General features: G+C 42.8%; 2 protein-coding genes across 3 annotated transcripts in view; one reads left to right on the forward strand and one right to left on the reverse strand.

Annotated features, from left to right (window-relative positions):
- The first annotated feature begins 11,715 nt into the window (after positions 1-11,715).
- Positions 11,716-20,257, forward strand: part of hmga2 (high mobility group AT-hook 2) — a 64,521-nt gene continuing 55,979 nt past the window's right edge. The window contains exons 1-3 of the mRNA XM_042335839.1: positions 11,716-11,908; positions 14,249-14,335; positions 17,456-17,506. Of these exons, the coding sequence (XP_042191773.1) occupies positions 11,804-11,908; positions 14,249-14,335; positions 17,456-17,506 (243 nt within the window). The 5' untranslated portion in view covers positions 11,716-11,803. The remainder of the gene's footprint in view (positions 11,909-14,248; positions 14,336-17,455; positions 17,507-20,257) is intronic.
- The window catches only part of LOC103186108 (small integral membrane protein 29-like), a 108,078-nt gene continuing 107,228 nt past the window's right edge, over positions 19,408-20,257 (reverse strand). The window contains exon 5 of one of the 2 annotated variants that reach the window (XM_007904953.2): positions 19,408-19,554. In XM_007904953.2, the coding sequence (XP_007903144.1) occupies positions 19,517-19,554 (38 nt within the window). In that variant the 3' untranslated portion in view covers positions 19,408-19,516. The remainder of the gene's footprint in view (positions 19,555-20,257) is intronic. The other variant, XM_007904952.2, reaches the window with a different exon arrangement.

The raw sequence follows: 20,257 nt of genomic DNA on the forward strand, positions 1-20,257 counted from the left end.
TCCTATATGGAGCTCCCCTTATTGGACCAGCATTCAATTTCACATTCTAATGTCTGTTGTCATTGTCTTCTTGGTGAAAAGAAAAAGATCTTTATATTATCACTCTGGTCTTAAGTGGACTAAGAATTAATTAACTAGGTAAAACAGTAAATTTTAATATTTTTCAATCCAAAGAAAGAAGGTGTGTTTTTTAATCGTATCAAATGTCCTAAAATGCTTCGCAGGTAATTATTTTCAGGTTTTGTGACTAAGAGAAATGCAGGAGCCATTTTTGCTAGCAAGGATCCACTAAAAGTCATGTAGTGAATTACAAATGAATTTGAACGATTGATGGATAGGACATTGGGAGAAACATTTCTCTTTTGAAATAGTATCATGGGATCTGTGGTGTCCATCTAAACAGACAGATGACCCATCCAAAGAATGGCACTTCTAACAATTCTGTGCTCCCTCAGTAATATATTATTTTTCTTTTGGGAGAAGTGTGACCTAACCTTACTGTATTGGATAACTGGGTGCAAGACTAAACACGCAATTTTTGATTATTTAAATAACTTTTCTTACCATAAAACACTTTTTTCCAATCCACGAATGTTTTTAAGTATGTATTTTATAATTATAAACAAAAGATCATTTGTAATTATTTTCAGCATTTCTACAAAGTGTGTTAAGTCACTGAACATTAATTTTGCTGGTGCTGAACTGATATTGAGTCTCCACTTAATCATCACCTCCAGACAACTTTTATCCACATTAACCATTCAGGATATCCTCAACACTCTATCAGTTGCGGAAAGTTACTAGGAAACTGAAGGGTCCACAGGTTTCCACCAGTTGCCAGGATAAACTGTGAACATTAGTCCAATGGGCTATGGGCTATCAGACAAAGTCTAGCAGCTAATATCTGACTCATCGAATACATCAAACAGTGAAGGGCTAAGTAAGATTTCTTTAAGATCTTTTCATTGTTGATAGGATGAATACAGTAATCCCTTACCTATGCAGCACAAAGTTCAGCCTTTCTAAATCACACAGTATTGTTGAGTAACACGGTGTTGTTGGAGTAATAATAACATAGAATGCCACAGCAGCGAAACAGGCCATTCAGGCCAATCTGATATTTATTTCACAACTAATAACTAATAACTAATAACCAAACCAATGCATGTAACAGACTAATGGTGGAAGGGCACAGGTCAGTACCTACTCCTCAGCTAAACTTGTTTTGGTGCCAAACAGCAGAGAGCCACTCATGCCTGCCCTCAACCAACCCCTTCATCCCTCTCAAGCAAGGTCTCCGAGAGTGGCCAGGAGGGATGCTCCTCCTACCACTGGGTGGCACTGTACCCAGAGGCTATTAACATACCAATATTTGGAAGCCCCCAAGCTTCAGGAAACCCCATCCTCTGATAGTTGTTGGTGGTGGAAATGCAGCATTAACTGACCTCAAGGACAGCCTCACGCCACCCCCACCGACCCCCCTCCTCCACCCCCCATTAGAATAGAATACTGCGGACCCGTCTGGCTCGAGAACCAGACTACAGAGACCGCCACAGAAGGCTGGCTCAATTCCGACATTCTGTTGCCAGGCATTTACCTTGGAGACAAGTAAGCTCCAAGGAGACACCGCTTACCTTCCTGCCTTGGAGTATAATCGCCAGTTGGTTTTTTGACATCTGACAAACGTGGGTTTGAACCGTCACTAGGTGGGTGGTAGGTACAAGGATTTCTCTGCGAGGTTCCAGGTGGGCAACGCATCTCAGCATGAAATGTGTGAGAGCTTTGCCACCATCTTCCTGTCCACAGCTTGGGCACACATCCCTTGTCATTGAGCGATGGTTCAACATTGGCTGAAGATATACAAAGGCTGGCTTGAAGCCAGAGTGATATTAGACCAGATATTGCAGATAATGCAAAATTCTTGGATTCTCATTTGCTTTTTAAAACAACATCCAGTACATTGGTTTAAAAGCATTTAAAAAGGAAGTGAAAATGAATGACCCAGAGGAATCTTTAAGGAAGCATATTTTGCATGTTCTAACTATTTAGGTCCATTATAGCACAGAGTAGGTGTAAGACTGGAATAAACAATTGGACTCCAACTCGCGGTTACGGATTCAAGCACCATGCATGAGTTTGAGCTTGTAGTCTAGATTGATACTCCAGTACAATGATGGGGTGTGCTGCATTGTCAGAGATGCCATCCTTCAAATGAAATATTAAACTGAGGTCTTGTCTTCCTGTTCATGTGATTAATACCCATTGGCATTGTTTGAGAAAAAAGAGTTTCTTCTGGTTACCTGGCCAACTATCCCACAGATAGAATTGGACATTTGCGTCATAGCCATCCATGAGACATTGTCTGTGCAAATTGTCTGGCATGTATGTTTATAAATACACAATCACTACATTTTACATTAAATCCTGTGAAGTGTTTTGAGACATTTGACAATGTGGTAAGGTGCTTTAGCAAATACAATGCAATACCATTTACATTAATTCATCACCTTTTATGTCAGGAGAATGTCTCAAAGTGCTTGACAATGTTGACTGAGCACCCAAGCTGAAGGTGGGAGCTGAAGGGAATGGGGAGGAAGATGACCGAAAGCACAGTCAAAGAAGTATATTTTGAGACGGCCTTCAACAACAACGACAACAACAAAAAGATTTTATTTATAGAGCGTCTTTCACGTCGGGAGGACGTCCCAAGGCGTTGGACAGTTGGGTCAGGACCCGAGCACGGGGGAAATGGTCAGGGTGAGGGGAGGGAAGGGAGGGAGCGAGGAGGGGCTAGAGAGTCGAGAGGGGAGCTGAAGGCACGGTTGAAGAGAAAAGTGTTGAGACCGGCTTTGAAGGAGGAAAGGGAGGAAGCAAGGCGAAGGCACAGATCCCCAGAGGATCGATGGAGTTCCATCGATCCTCTGGGGGATGGGGAGCCAGTGGAGGCGAGCGAGGGTGGGAGTGATGTGGTCGCGAAGCCTGGTGTGGGACAGTACACAAGCTGCAGAGTTCTGAATGACCTGCAGCTTGTGGAGGGAGGTGCCGGGAAGGCCGACGAAGAGAGAGTTCCCATAGTCCAGCCTTGAGGTGATAAAGGCGTGGACCAGAGTTTCAGCAGCGTGAGGGGTGAGGTAGTGCCGTAGTCTGGCGATGTTTCGGAGGTGATGGAAGGCGGTGCCAGTTGTGGCGCGGATATGAGGAAGAAAGGACAGCTCAGGGTTGAACAGAACGTCGAGGTTCCTGACTGGCTTTGAGAGGTGGAGAGTGCAGCCTTGGATGCTGATGCTGTCAGCGCCTGAGGTGCAGAGGCACTGACGCGAGCCAATCAGGAGGGCCTGTTTTGCGCACGTTGAGCTGAAGAAAGTTGTCTCTCGTCCAGGACTCGATGTCAGACAGGCAGGCTGTCAGGACATCGGTGGTCGTGGAGTTGAGGGTAGAGGAGGAAAGGTAGAGTAGGGTGTCATCCGCATACATGTGGAAGTTAACCCCATGTCTGCAGATGATGTCACCAAGGGGGAGCGTATAGAGGGTAAAGAGGAGGGGACCGAGGACAGAGCCCTGAGGGACACCACACGAGACAGTGCGGGGGCTGGAGGAAAAGCTGTTTGTGGAAACAAAATGAAGACGGTGGGAGAGGTACGACCTAAACCATTCAAGGACAGGGCCTTGAAGGTTGAGATGGGAGGACAAGCGGTGGTGGAGGAGGATAGCGTGGTCAACCGTATTGAATGCTGCCGATAGGTCGAGGAGGACGAGGAGCCAGAGGGAGCCCTGGTCACAGATGGTCAAGATGTCATTGGTGACCTTGAGCAGGGCGGTTTCTGTGCTATGGGCAGCACGGAAACACGACTGAAGGGGTTCGAATAATGCATGGGTGGAGAGGAAAGAGCGCAGCTGGGAGGCGACAACTCTTTCTAGGACCTTGGACAGGAAGGGAAGGTTGGAGATGGGCTGATAGCTTGATAGCTGCGACGCATCAAGGGAGGATTTTTTCAAAGTGGGAGTGATGGTGGCAGTTTTTAGGGGAATGGGAACAGAGCCAGAGGAGAGGGACAGGTTGATGATCTGTGATATGTGGGGCAAGGAGGTGGAGCTGAGAGATAAGGAGTGGAGTGGGGATGGGGTCAAGGGAGCAGGTGGTGGGTTTCAGGGACAGAATGAGTTTGGTGACAGAGGGTGAGGAAACGGGTTCGAAGGTGTGTAGGGGAGGATGGGTAGGAGTCAGAGTGTGGGAGGGAAGGGGTGAGGGGTGGGTGGAAGTTGGAGGGGGAGTGACTGCGGAGCGGATTCCCTTGATTCCCTTGGAGTCCTGTAGCTCAGTGGTTAGAGCACTCGCTTTGCAAGTGAGAGACCTGAGTTCAATTCCAGGCAGGGCGAAACCTTGGGCACGTTTCCTTACTCCACACGCCTAATAATAATCTCTCCAAAAACCAAAAACAATAATAAATTGGTCATTTTCAATCTACAACTGTTTGTGGGACATTGCTGTGCGCAATTGGCTGCCACGTTCGCCCACAGATATACAGTCAATTCACTTTACAGTGTGTTCTGTGAAGCGCTTTGGGACGTCCTCCCGACGTGAAAAGCACTATACCAAATGCAAGGATTATTATTATTATATTTTGGATTCAAGGAAATCCAGCATCTCCTCGCAGTGAAGGTTGGAGGAGATGACCTGCGCGGGGTGGCGGGGGGGACGGAGGAGTCGGGATGTGGTAGAGAACAGAAGCCTGGGGTTGTTCTTCGCCTCTTGGATTATCCTGGAGTAGAAGGACGACTTGGCCAAGGCTAGAGTGCAGCAATAGATTTTGAGGAGGTCCAGCCAGATTTGTCGGTGGACCGTTAAGCCAGATTTGAGGCAGGTGCGTTCAGCAGCCCGCACCTGGCTCTTCAGTGAGCGGAGGTGGGTGGTGAACCAGGGGGAGGAGCGAGAGTAGAAGACAGTATGGGAGGTGATGGGGCAAGAGTGTCGAGTGTGGAGGAGAGGGTGTTGTGGAAGAGGGTGAGAGCAGAAGAGGGGTCAGTGAGGGTTGAAAGCCAGAGGGAGAGGAGTTCAGAGGACTCCAAGGCAGCGGTTAGTGATTGTGGGGTAACTACTTCCGGGGGCGGTAGAAGATGGTGGTGGGTCTGGTGGAGGTGGGGAGGGGTGTGGAGGTGGTGAAGAAGATGAAGCGGTGATCGGAGACGGCCTTGTCGGTAATGGTGACATCCGAGACACTGAGGCCCCGGGTGATCACCAAATCGAGTGGGTGGCCGTGACTGTGAGTGGTGGAGTTGATGTGGAGGGAGAGGTTGAGTGAGGAGAGCAGGGAGGAGAAGTCCGAGAAGATGGAACAGGAGGGGGTGAAGTGCAGGGGAAGTGGAACAAGGGGAAGGGAGTGAGGTTATTGCAAGGATTATTGTTGTAAAGAAAGAACAAGAAAGAGGCATTTGGTTTATCGGGCTCACTCTGTAGTTCAATCTTGTAGCCAAGATTAAACTATGTTCGTCTCTTTCCTACAGGACCTTAATCTATTTATACCAATGAGTTCAAACTAGTGTGAATGTGGAAATTGACCTAGTAGTGAATTAGTTGTGTAAATGTGTTTCTTAGCACTGTTTGATACAGAAGTTGTGGTATCCTAATCACAGACCTGATCTGGCATAAGATAAAGCTTTGATGGCTTCCACATGCCTACAGCAAATAAAGCATATCAGTGTGGTAAATGAGTATCCTCACATTGTGCCTGCAGACTCAATATTAAGTCTGTAAGAGCATCCAGCAGTGGTGTAAGTGCTGTAGAGTAAGCTTAACTATTAGAGTTGCAATTTTATGTTATTTGTCACTCATGGGTTATATATATTTATACCCTCATTTACACTAGACAATCACATTCAAGTTGACCAGAACTGAAATGACCTGCTGGGTTTACACTCACCTCTGCCCTGATTCAGTTCATGCACTGTGTGGTATCAAATTACCAGCTCAATACAAGAATTGTTTTTCCTCCTCAAGGCAGAGCATGACTTGGGGATTCTAGACAGTTCACTTCAGCCACCCCCCCCCGACCCCCCACTCCACTCCACCCCCCACCCACCCCCATCTCCTCCATTCATTTCTGACTACAGCAGTTCAAATCATTAAAACTGTGGCATCAGACTCCATCCACATAAACGGGTTTACATTCCAAAGTGAAACAGAACACAATAAGTTTGTCAGTCACACGAGTAATTTTATTGCAAATTACTGTATATTCAAGTGGCCATCAAACGCAAATTCACAACAGTAAAGTAAATAAGGCGTTAAATAATCCGGCTGTGAAATTGACCAGCACTCTGTTTGTCTTTATTTACTTAACAGAAGTCCACATGGAAAGGCAGCATTGATTGTCGAAATGTAACTGTTGTGCATTTAAGTGGAATTCATATTTACAAAAACAGAAATTGTTCTTTGTAGTCATCTTTAATGTTGCTTTTCTTAGATTCCAAACGTTCGCAGAGGATGGTTTAATAATACAAACACTGTTTGAAATAAACAAATTCCTTTTAACATTTTTGTTTAAAAAAACAGGCTTGGGACAGAAAATAGCTTCCCTCAATTTCTACTCACTTTACATAAATATTCACTTAAATACAACTGACCCTACTACTATGGTTAATTATAAAGGGCAACAGTTGCAGTGCAAGATGACACGTGTGCAAACAAAATAAGCTTTACCTGCAGGCAAAATTAAATATAAATGCAATTTCCACTTTTCAGAGTAAGCTACAAATTTACGTTGGTGCATGCCTAATTACAGGCATCTTTGGCAGTATGAAAGGTGAACAATTCCTTTCTGGTGTATTTTTCAAGTCAATTTCGAAGTCACAAATTACACCTCTAAAAGCTCTTGCTGCTGAGGTCTTTTTTCCTCCCACTCTACAAAGCCCCGAATAGATGTTTGAGAACCTGAAACTCTGAAAACAGCAAGAGCATTATTAGACATACTAAGGTTTTAGTCTAGTGCGTTCTCTCCTGGGGCCCTGAAACATTTCTTTGTAGTAATACATTATGATTTTAAAAACATACCACGTGGAACCTTTTTTTTCTCCCCCCCCCCCCTTTGTAAAGGAAACCGGGGCATATTGAAGGGAATGGTGTATTTATGTTTTGATGGATTTAACATGTTTACAGTTCTGCAAAAGAGCTATGTTTGGAACCCACTGTTACAACGCTTCCCTTAGGTAGGGAAATGCCCAAACTCTTTGAGACATTCTTTTACGTGGAGGGCGATATATAAATGGCAATTGTAGTTGGGAAATCTAACTGTAAAAATATACAACAGTGAAAGGTACCAGAGTTGAAATCCACTTTCTCCTCCCTCCCCCCCAAAAAAAACGTAGTCTACCTTCTGAAACTGACATTGCTGTTAATTTCACACCTATTTTGTATGAATCGGCCAACCAGCGAAAGGTGAAATTTGCCAACGCTGTCATCGTGTTGGAAAAGGATGCAGCTGCGATTTCAAGACGATAAGATGAAGGGCTTAAACTAAACACGGGATGCGATAAGCCTGGGAGGCGGGGTTCATCTGATCAAACGAAAGTGTTCATGAGAGAGAAAAAATATTGGAACGCGTATAAATGAATCGGTATGTGCAACAACCTGGGGATGTTGCAGTGGCTGAGACTCTAGGTTTGTGCAAAAGGGTGTGTGTGTGTGGGGTGGTGGGGGGGGGATAGCATTCAGCAAAGGTTTGTTTACAGACAAACAAGTTGATTGACTGTGCATACAAAAAAAAAGGTCAGGGTTAGCAGTTCTATCTGTGCGGCGGTTTTATTTAGCACATTTCCTCCTCCCTTACCCCTTGGTTGGTGTTTATTGATGGCTCCCATTGTGGTTCGTGTAAATCAACGTGGTGTGGGCTGGAAGTTTCTTTTGTTCATTGCTCGGTTCGCTTCTGGATCGGGTTTGTTTTCAGGGGGGGAAACCCCAAGAAAAGCGTTGCAGATCACCGATCTCCCGCACAGGAACATTCACACTTCGAACCTTTATTTTTTTTTAAAAAAATAAAAAAATATATATGTATGTATAAGCCCCCGAAATATTGCATCTGCAAACCTGCACCCTGGCTCGGATCGTGCTTGTGTTTACATTTCAAATGGGTGGGGGGTGGGTAGGGGGGGTGGAGGGGGAAATAATAGTAAATGCGAGGAGCTAAACTGTGTCTTTTTTTTGTTGTTTCTTCCATTGGGTGAAACGTGTTCCAGGTCACCAGAGTGCTTTGAAGACGTGGAAGCTCCCATTACCAGCTGAGACGCAGAGAATTTGTGAATGAATGAGACTTGATTGAGAAAAAAAACAAATGACTTGGGAGTTTTTTTTTGGCAGCTCTGTGTGTGTGTGTGTGTGTGTGTGTGTGTGAAACGACGGGTGCTGGATATCTGCAAGAGAGATTAAAACCAAATCGTGGCAGTACCAGTTGGATCTTTAACAGATAATGCTCGAGTCGTTTTCGTAAATGATAAGCAAAAAGACGAAATATTTTTTTGTTGGGGGGGGGATCGCATTCCCCTGTACTGGCCCCCACCTTTCGGTGTCTATGCGTGTGGCACACCATGCCTCCCAAACGATCCTTTCCCCTGTTTCATAGCTGTTTGCTGACATTTCCTCAGCGGTCCTACAGAGTCAAAAGACAGGAAATAAACATATTTAATGTGACAGCACAATCCACCATCGCTGTCATAAATAGAACCAGCAGCGATCACGCTTGTTAACACGCCGGAGTAAATGGCTTAAAGCTGTGGTTAGCCTTCCCTCGACCCACCCCCCCCCCCCCCCACCCCCTCCCCACCCTAAAAAAAACACATGTCAATTTCAAACATTCATATTATAATTAATCGACTACGACTCATTCGGACCCGGGACCCTCAGGAGACAGATTATTGCAATATAGAATTTAAATAAGTTCGACATCGACGTTGTTTGCAAATAAAGAATCGGGACACGGTTTTTTTTATTGGGGGGGGGGGGGGCGAAAAAAAACCCACACGTACTTTAAATTGTAAGGTGTGCAAAAGAGAGGCCCGAGCAGATGAAAGATAAACCCGGGAACTCTGCACCAACGAAATGTTTAAAGGTCTTTTTGCATTTAAATGCAATCCTACGAACAGCATTGCAGGCGATAATTTTTCTCCTGTATGTGTGGGAGAGAGAGAGAGAGAGAGAGAGTGTGTGTGTGTGTGGGGGGGGGGGGGGAGTGTACGTTACTCGATTGCAGTTTTGCTAACGATGCATACCAGAGGTGTAATCGGTCTTCTTTAAGAACTTGTGTTTTTTAGCACTTCCTGCAGTAATTTATGGCAATGGCTATTGATTAGGTCTTTAGGATGATCATTTCATTCGTTTCAGGCGCTGACGCCGTGCAGTCTACAGGGGGTGGAGTCGCAGAGCCAGCAGGCGGGCAAACTCTCCCCACCGGCTTCTTGGGGGTCCCCGGGCTGGGGATTTTTTTTTGTGAATGAAGTAGATGCGAATGACAAATTAACCGCGTTACTTTTTTGGGGGGGATGTGGTGGGTGGGTGGGGGGAGTTGAAGCCAAGCCGGTGGAAGGCATTTAATATAAAACTTCTCGCAGCAAACTTCAAACGCTCGCTCATCACATTCACAGTCGTTCGCAGAAACGCACCACGATTCTCCCTCCCTCCCTCCCTCCCCCCCACCCCCGAGCGATTCAGATACGATACCCTGCCTTGTTGTTTTTTATTGCAAACTATTACCGATAAAGTTAACCGTACTGTAATCTTGTTCCCCCCCCTCTCCCAGATGGGGCACAGAAATGCACGTTCCTCTCTCCCGACTCCCCAAATAACTTTCCCCCTATTGTGTCTATAAGACTGAAATCCAAATTCCTTGTTCTGGACTGACTCGGCGATCGTGGGAAACTGCCTGTACGTAAAGCAGCAAATCCTTTGTCACTGTTGTTCTTCTGTAATTGATCTCACTTCATGTCGTTGAGCGGCGGAGATCAAAGTCGGGCTTGGCTGTTGGAGGTCGACAAAGCACATGCAGCTTATAAATGCACACAGCGCACCGAACCCAGAAAGAGAGGTTCTTCTCGTGTGCACATATGCGAACATACATTAATATGCGCACACGCAATCGCGGGGTAGAGAACCTCGTGTGTGTGTATGTGTGTGTGTGTGTATGTGTGTGTGTGTTTGTGTGTTCAATGCATTAAAGAACTTTCAATGGCAGCTTAAAATAAACCCACTCAAAACTGATTTAAGGTGCACCGCCGAGCAAATGCTGCAGCTCCGCGCACACACACACACACACACACACACACGCGCGCGATTAGTTCCATTCAAAAAAAAAGAGGAGAGTGCGCGCGTTGGATGGGGCGCTCACCACAAGTTACCGCTCGCAGCAATCGTTAAAGGTCAATGCATATTCTGCCGATTTTATTCACCCGATAGATTCTGGTTGGATTGAAATGTTGGGGTTGGGTTGAAGGGGGGAGAAAAAGAGTGTATGTGTGTGTGTGTGTGTGTGTTAGGGCTCTGCCCCAGTGCCTCTTGCAGGGCAGTCACAAGCTGCACAGCGCAACCCTAACTAACACCGTACCTCCACTTGGGAGCGCGCATCCAAAACCAGCCGCCAGATTTGAGTGGGGAGAGAAGAGACAGGAGTGGGGGAAAGAGTTCGGTGCGGGTTTTCTTTTTCTTCCTTCACACAATGCATATATTAGATATACTTCTAATTGAGTGATCGGAGAACGTACATCTTTGTAAACACACACACACACACACACAACACGCACTCTCTCTCTCTCTCCTCTTTCTCTCTCCGCAATGCTCTCTGCTGATCCGACTGGTGTGTATTTAAATAACCTGCTGGAATTCAGCCATTCACAAGTGACTTTGTTACACAGTGCCCGAGTCCGGGACACGTGAGATTCCCTGACTGTGGACTCGCTCTCTCCAGTGTTGGTGAATTCCTAATGTTTTATCTGGCTCTCGTCCAGGTTGATCGCTATTTTTTTTTCGTCCTGCCTCTTTCTCTCCCCCCCCCCCCCCCCCCCCTCCTCTCTCTCTCTCTCTCTCTCTCCCTCTCTCTCTTTCTCTTCCCCCTCTTTTTTTTCTCAACCCCCTCCTTCCTTCCTTCCCTCCCTCCCTCCCTCCCCCATCTCTTTCTCCCTCCCCTCTTCCACCCACGGGTAAAGGTGCTCTTACCCATTCCCATTCCGTGGGCTGGACACGAATTATAAGCCCCAGTGGCTCTTTCTTCACCCCCACCCCCCCCCCCCCCCACACACACACACACACCCCACCCCCCCCTCTAACTCCCCTTATAGCTGTTATGCTCTTTTCCATTTCTCCCTTTTTTATTAGCTTACGGTGCACAGAGTACAGTGTGTGCACGTTATTGCTTTTTGTTAAACTTGGCAGGAAACTGCAGTGTCACGATTTCAATGTGTGCTGCCCCAGTGGGTTATAACAGGCTCTGATCACATCTAATTCCCATTAATTGCAACTGTAAAAGGGGAGCATTCTTCGCCCCCGCCCCCTCCCACCTCCCCCATTCCCCCATCCCTCCCCTTCCTCCCCCCCCCCCCAAAAAAAAAGAAATACCGTGGTACCCACTCCGCAGATCTTGTGCATCTTCCATAGCAACTTGCAATCCCAATCCCCCCCCCCCCTCCCGCCCTCTCCCCACCTCTCTCCCTCTCCCCGTTTCTTTTCCCCCCTTCGTTCCCCCTCTCATCTATTCAACACCAGGACGTCCGGTGTTTTTTTGCTTGTTAACCTGCTGGAAAGAGCCAGAGAGTGCCAGAAGCCACAATGAGTACTAGAGGTGAAGGATCGGGTCAGTCCTCGTCTGTCCCGGAACAACCTGCAGAGACACCGCCGAAGAGAGGTCGGGGAAGACCCAGGAAACAGCCGCAAGTCAGTATTGTCTTTTAAGGTCTGCTTTTCAATGGAATTGATCTGAAACCCCCCCCAAAAAAAAATATATATATATATATATATACACACACACACACAGGATTAGATCACTTGGTGCGATCGGGGTGATGTGTAGTGTGCAAAAAAAAAAGGTCACCCTGTGCTCTTTCTGGGTGTAGAATAAGATGCTCCGTCTCTTTTTTTTTTTGTCTTTTTTTTTCAAAAAAGCAAAGCGTTTTTTTCTGGGAAGAAGGGATGAGGCGACGAGAGCTTCGAGTGGGATCGTTTTCAAGGTAGTTTAGGAAAGTCTGTGACCTCTGCGTGACTGCCAATGATGCTTTTTTTTTTAACACCCCCCCCCCCCCCCCACCACCACCCCCCACCCCCCCCGGACTCTCCACACACTTCGGGGGGAAGCGAACGACGTGAAAAGGAACGATCGGGAAAGAGAGCCGCAACGACGACGACAATAACAATAATGTGATTTTTTTTTCTCTCTTTTTTTTAAAAAAAACAAAGAAAACGGAGCTATGGTACATTTCACGCCTTTGAAATAAATAGCCTGTAACCCCCCTCCATCCTCCTCTCCCCCACCCTCCACCCCCTGTTTTTTTAAAAAAATATATATATATAAAGCCGCTGTTGGGTTGTTTCTGGTCTCCCAGTTTCGTCCATTTAAAAAAAAAGCTCATCCGAAAATCCCGCCTAATTTGTCTTGTGGGACTCGCTCTCGACGTGGCTCTACTGCAAAGTTTCTCCTCAGCTTTTCATTCAAAGTTCTCTCAATGTGTCCCGTGTCCTCCAGATGTTGCCGCGGCGTTTCACCGCTGCAAAGCGTTAGAAAAGTCTTTCTTTACCTTTTTATGTCGGGGTGTGGGGCGGTGGGGGGGGGTGGGGGGGTGTTGCTGGTGAGGGTGAGGGTGAGGGCGCAGAGAGAGAGAGAGAGAGGGGGAAAAAAAAATAAAGGACAATTTCAGGACCGTAGCGATGGACCTTTTCTTTATTCCGCCACTGATTTTATTTCGTTTCGCGACCCCTTTTTGTGCGGTGCCGGTGTTTTGGAGGTGAAGTTAGTTGTTTCGTGTCTTGTTGGGGTGTTTTTTTATATATATATATACACACATATATTAAAAAAAACACACAGCCAACGAGCACTTTGTACAGTTAACTGCGCGTAAGTAAGTAATTGCCGGTTTGTCGTCAAAGGCAATGCTTCGCCGCTAATCCGAATTGATTAAATCCATCCACTACATATTTATTTTCCAATTTCAGTTAATGATCGGTTTAAGATTGTAAACGATCGTAAAGTAAGGACGTCCTGCGAGGAGTCGTTTATTTAATACTGTGTGTGTGTGTGTGTGTGTGTACACACACTGAGCCTGAAAGTTTCTTGAGGGATTGAGTCCTTATTTAATAAATAATCGATGCCTTGAAACACACTTTTTTTGTTGTTTTTATTGAACGTTTTGGTGGGAGTTTTTTTGTGTGTGTGTGTGTGTCTGTCTCCCTCTCTCTGTGTGTGTGTGTGTGTGTGTGTGAAGTAACCCCCCCATCCGAGAGCGAGAGCTTAACTGAAGCCAATTTTGACGTGTGATTTAAAATGTTCAGGGAATCTGGTGGAAAATAAATGATTCACGGTGTAGATATTTTTGGGATCCGAGCCTTCTTTCTATAGCAACGCTCGACGCTTTGAAGTGAATGCTGTCCTTTCATTGAATTAACTTAATCGAAAGCCCGAGGTCCTTGTGTTGATTGAATGGATTGATCGGCCGTTCGTTCTGTTGGCATTTCTAAGACTATATATATATATATATGTGTGTATATATATTTAGGGTTTTCAAATATTCGCTTGTCAAAGCCACAAAGGTTCGTCCATACCGTGGCTTAACATTATGTTGCTGTAAATGTATTAAAGTATGGTTTTAAAAAGTACCATGAGTTTGACNTTTTTTTTCCTCAAGCTAAATTTGAAGAGTAATTTATCCCAATTTTACTTAGCAGTTGGTTTGGTTGGAACACCAAAACGACCTTATCTTTTAATTTCTTTTTTCAAAAAAAACCATGAGAAACTCCGCTTCATTCTTTCTTTTGCCTAAACAAGTGAGTATTCCTATCGGCTGCATTGATTTAAAGGGTCGAGCACTGAGGTAAGATCAGTACAACTCTTCACAAACTAGTGAAAAGTTCTTGCATTACTTTCAACTGGAAGCAAAAATCCCACTGAGTGCAGGATGGCATCCGATAAAGACTTTGTAGATTGGGTTGATGTGGTTTTGCAAGACTGAAGTCCTGCCTTATGTGTGTGTGTGTAACTGGTCACTGTTCCGTGTTAAATCGTAGGAACCGACCGGACCACCTACGCCTAAACGACCTAGGGGAAGACCAAAAGGAAGCAAAAACAAGGGTCCCTCCAAAGCAGCTCAAAAGGTGAGATTAACTTGGTAAGCTTTGTGAGCACTAGCCTAGGCACATTCATTCACAAGGATCCAGTTTACTAATGGGTCCCATCATTCACTCCGATTTGCCAGAGGATTTGCACCATTTTAATAATTTGTGGTGTTGGAATCATTTTCTGTAGGATCCAAGAGTAAAATCCAAGTTTAAAGCAGACAGGTTCCATGACTACCCTCCCATTAGCAAGATCGTTTTCGGTTGTTGTGGTACAAGCTGATCTTGAAAGGGGAGAGACTTTTCATATTTGCGACTCTTNAAAAAAACAGTTTAAGAGTGCTGCACCCATCAATTATGCAAAGTTTCATTCACATTAGGAACGCCTGCTTCATATGCACGTGTCTGTCGAGAAAAGACCAGACATACCTGAGGAAATACAGTATTCCTCTATTTTAGTTTTCATACCACATTGGAATCGAGGACTACTATTTTCTGACTTTATTGAGTTAATACAGTACTTTGTGCTCGCAAAACCTTAATGGTGAATGTTACCTGGGTGAGAAACGAGCGTCGTGTTTCTTGAGTGGAGTGTTCAAACTGAATTTGCAGCATGAACAGGATAGATGTTAAATCTGACAATGCACATCCTTGAGTAAGCCTTTCCTGGTTTACTTGCATCGACAGTTGAGCACATTTTCTGTTCAATGCTTGCTTGGCTGCAGTTACAATGCATATGTTGATAGTGCACCAAAGTAAATACAATAACCAGGCAACATTTTTGAACAAAAACATGGAGAATTGAAACAATTAGGATTCCAAGAGTTTGAGCTGAAAGCGCTGTGCAATGACACCACAAGTATTGTCCACAATAATTATTACCCAACAAATGTGTATTTATGCATTTAAAATGTTAGGATTTGTGTTGACACTTCACATTAAAGTAAGAAAATCATCACAGCTGTTTAGAGTTTTTTTTAAAAATCCTTAGATTTGCTAACAAATTAAAATTTATAGTGAATTTAAAACTTTCTGATATTTCCCTGCTTATATTAAATCAGATTGTATCACTGCAAGTTACGTCCTCCCGACGTGAAAGGTGCTATACAAATGTCATTTTGTTGTTGTTATGGAGGTAGTTTTAACAACAATGTTAATTTGGGCTTTTATATAGCGCCTTTCATGTAAGAGAGAACTTCTTAAAGTGCTTTACAAAGGCTGAGAGGGGTTTAGGGGGAGGTGACCGAAGGTGCAGTCAGAGATGGGTCTAGGTTTTGAAAGCAGAAAGGGAGGGAATGAGGTGGAGGGATTTGGAAAGAGTGCTAAGTGATTTTGTTAGCTTAATACTTCACTGGAAACCCTCAACATTTTTCAACTAAAATGTAACATATACATCAGCTAAGTCGTAGATACTAGTTTGTATTGTCTAACAAAATGAATTGTTAAAACTGAAATCAATGAGAAAATATAGCTGGTTAGTTTCTCGAATTTGCCCTGAAGTCAAATTTAAGCAATCTGCACTTATTAGCAGATTGGTAATGCAATCCTTGACAAAGGGTTTACAATGCATACTTTAGTGAAGACTTAAATATGTAATACTTAAATAATTGGGCTGAAAATTGCAGAGTTTTAAGAGACTAAATCCCCCAACACATTGATCCTTCAGAAAGATGTCCCCTCCTCCCTGCTTTAATTTTATTGCTAAAATGTTATTTGCCCACAAATACAGTCACTACACTTTACAGTGAAATGTTGTGATGTGCTTTTAGACATTTTAACATCATCATTATTATGTGCAATCGGAGACCAGTTAAAATATAAAGGAAACCAATGGGTTGAGAGCCTGGACTAACCAATAATGAATGGGCTTGGAATTCAAAGCTTAAGGTGGCTTGCAGATTTTAAGTTTTCAATCTTGTTGCTATACATTTTTAAAAAAAAAACTAAATTGAAAATAAAAAGTGGCTTTTTTTAGTTAAAAAACCTCTGTTTAAACATGGCATGGTCTAGCTATTGACCTAAAAGAGGGCAAATTTGCAGTTTTTTTTAAACAAATCGGAATGATATATGTCTGGGTTATTTGGGATCTGTGATATTATTCAGTGTTCCTTTAATACCTCAGATAAACTTTTCTGAAGAATAAGAATCCTGATCATAGAAATAGACTGACATAAAATTCATACTGCTATGATTACATAATTCCTAGCAACAACAGTTATCTGTTCTGCATACCTTCAATTGCTGCAGGTGACCTACACAATTGACATATTTTATCTTAATGTCTGACTATCATTTTGCAAGGCAGATACCATTTCCGGGGTTTGTATATTGTTACATCTAAGATCCTGCTAAACAAAAGGGTGAATGTCTGAGGAACATTTTATACCCATTAAATTATTTAAATGGCCCTTGTCTTGTTAATTAGCTTCAACTGTACAGGTTTAATTTCCGTTGTGCCTAAAACAGAGACGCACCTTTCTTGGTTCTGATCCCAAGGCTATTGTCTTTTTGTTTCAGGTACTTTAATAACTCTGAAGTTCAGATGACATGCAAATCCATGTGTTAATTGTTAACTATAAAAAGAGTTTTGAGATTCTTGCAGAATGTTATCCAGTTTGAGACGTCAGACTGGAAAATTCATCACAATATGTTGTACTTCTTATACGTTTAATTCATTGACCCTATTATTTGGGGACAAACAGGACTTTGAGTTTTGCTATATTATGTGTGTAGGGATGTTGGATGTTTGTTTTTAAAAAAACAAATGCTTAATCTTTGATGTGCTGTATTATTGACAATAAATATTTATTGTATAATGTTGTATAATAATACTTTGGGAAGGAGACAGCATAAAGGGGCCTGATGAGTGTTAGATTCTTATAGAAAGTCAACTCGAAACTGGTTTAATCACAAAACAAGTTGATTGGAATGAAGAGTTTTCATTGATACTTTTGATACTTTTGTTCATGATAACATATTCAATTTAGACATCTGGATAATTATGAAAAGTTATTTGAATATTCATCCAAGAGGTTGTTCTGCTGTCATATAACCTGAGTTTGATCTTTGGCAGTAAGTTAATGAAATGTTGAATCTGTACTATAATGAAGTTATAATTGTATTGCAGCATGTGAAAATTATATTGCTTTTTTTCCATAGAAATCTGAGCCTACTGGAGAGAAGCGGCCTAGAGGTAGACCTAGAAAATGGGTATGATCAATTTTTCTTGTCTGATGTTTTAGGATTTCTTCTAAGTAAATTAGTTTGTTAATTATCAGATGCTTTTACATCTCATTAATATATATTCTTTGCGTATCTGTTTTTGTTCCTAATTATAATATCATTCATGAATTTTACGTTTGTTTGGTGAAAATCAATTTATGAATGGAAACAAATGGCTTCCATAATTCTGTATTTCTGAACCAAATCTAGACAGTCAGCTTCAGTGTAGCCTGTAAGTGTTTTAAATTTTATGGCTAAGTGGCTCAATCACCCTTTCTGCTCAGTGTTATTGATCTACATTTTAAGATATAAAAATTTCACATGAGTCGGTGGTTTCTTCACCAATCTCTCACATTTGCCTTTATTTGAGTCACTGAGGTTATTTTTTGCAAAATGTCTTACACATTGGAGGATTGGACTTTCCTAGCCTTGAGCCAGACCATTGCAGTCATCATTACGGACAAATAGATTGTGCACAAAATTATTCTCCCTCACAGTTACTACAGCATCCTGTTTAAGCTCTGTTAAATTGTGCCTTAGGAGTACTGTATCCCAAAACTGAATATAGGTCAAAGCTCAAGATATATAACTAACTTTTGTGAATGGGAGTTGATTGTGTATAGAATTTCACTAGTATAATAATGTTTACATTTGATATAGCACCTTATATCAGAAACGTTTCAAAGAGCACAACAGATTTTTTTAGATGTAAGGACTGTATGATTAGGTCAATACAGCAGCCAGTCTGCATACATCAATGTTTCACAAGCAGCCATGAAGTGAATGACCAACTTTTTATCTAAAGGATTGTTGACAAGGGTTTATCCCACAAATCCTAATTATGTTACCTTGTAATTGTTGGTTGTGGTCAACTTTTAAATACTACTATCATGCAAGCTCCTATCATAAAGAATATGCTGTGCTATTTTATTCAACATATATTTTTGAGGGAAGAGAAATGTGATTTATTATTTCAGTACTTTTATATAATCCTTTCTTCCTCAAATATAAGACGATGGATGATGTAAGCAGCAACAATAGAATACTGGTTGCATGTATTCTTTTGTTCTTTTGGTGCAAATTATTGCCATTGAAGATGCTTCTGAGCTTTCACCAATGGCTCAGGTGGTTAAACACTGCACAGCTTGAAACTGAGCCATACAGACAAGGTTCGATCCCAGACTCTGCTAATTTAGTCATCTCAGCTTGAGTGACAGCAGGGTAGCCGAAATTTCCTTCAGGCCTTTAAGTTAAGAGGGAATAGCCTTTACTGCAAAGGTGGATGAAGATAAGAGAAGCTCAACTGTGATGCTTCACCTAGTCATATAGCTCACTAACAGATGACCGTCTAGACTTGCACATAATAAATAAGCCAAATTGGAACGATATCCAAGCAAAAAGTGAATGTGGTAAGGGGAAAAAATTGGAGGTGAAGTGAAAAGAAAGTAAATGGGTGTTTGTAAACCAGGAACAAATGGTGTAGATTCCATACTTCTGAGGCCTGGGTGGACCACTTGGGAAATTAAGGCCTACATTTCCCCCCCCAATAAAATGCACAGCATTGCAATAATGTAAGAAGAACCTTTATCTGACACGTTTGAGGGAACTGAACATATAAAACATCTCTGTAAAACGTTAAATTAATGCAAGGAAGTGAACATGAATTGTATAATATTTTTATTTAGCAAATTTTTGGTGGGAAACTGTTTTCTTTAACAAAACTTTTCAGTTGATGGCTTCGTATCGTGTTAAAAGTGTGCATATATACATACATTCAGTTACTTTGGTGTTTATTTGCTATTTAGTAGGGAAATATGGCAGCTAACTTGTGGAGTAGAGTGACAGCCTAGATTATGAGCTGGTGTGTAGCTTGAACCCACAACCTTCTGACCTAGAGGCGAGAGTGCTATCAACTATCAATTGAGCCAAACTGACGTAATTGCTTGTTCGTTTGCTTGATGTCGTTTGTTCCTGTCATTGATTTCTATCTTCACTTTTTCATGATTGTCGTATCTGTTGCGTTGGGGATCCAAGTTCTACAATAAAACAGTATCTTGTGAATTTAGGAAGTCTAATTGCACTGAGGAAATAACAGCTGCTTTTTAAGCAAAAAAAACAATTTAGAAGAAGGATTCAGACTACAGCAGATCTGAGAATGATCCTGTGTCACGTTTATTACTTCAGATTGTATCATAATGAACCTTCACAACTTTGCACTTGAAGCAATATTTAAAGGGGGTGAACATGCTTGAGATGCATGTACATTATTTGGTGCATGGCAATTTAAAGGGAGCATTGTTCACTTGCAGCTTTTGGCAGTTTTGAGGAAGTGGAGCTTTAAAGGAACAAGGTTGTTCAAGAGCTCCTGAGATGGTCAAATGGCCAGAGAAAGTGCAGAAATCCAATCTACTAAGCAGTAGTAGAATGTGTTTAAATTGGCTTTAGCATCCATGTTCAAGAGAGTGGAAAGTAATTGATCAAGTCCCGTGCTATCCAGGTTTGTATCAATATGAATAAGGACAGGATTGAGCTTCAGCTATGCTGGCTCATGACTCACAGTTAAACCACATTGGGTTTCTCCATTACAGGAGTAATATTAGAAAGCTAATGGGTTGTGTTTGTGGGTCTGATGAGCATGGGGCATAAAGTGCTTGAGTTCATTGGGACCAGTAGTAAATTAGTTGTATAATGTCATGTCAGTCGGTATGTTGACCAGAACATTACACCCATGCTTGTGCT

This window comes from Callorhinchus milii, unplaced genomic scaffold (genome assembly GCF_018977255.1).
Source record: "Callorhinchus milii isolate IMCB2004 unplaced genomic scaffold, IMCB_Cmil_1.0 Scaffold5, whole genome shotgun sequence".
NCBI classification, from domain to species: domain Eukaryota; kingdom Metazoa; phylum Chordata; class Chondrichthyes; order Chimaeriformes; family Callorhinchidae; genus Callorhinchus; species Callorhinchus milii.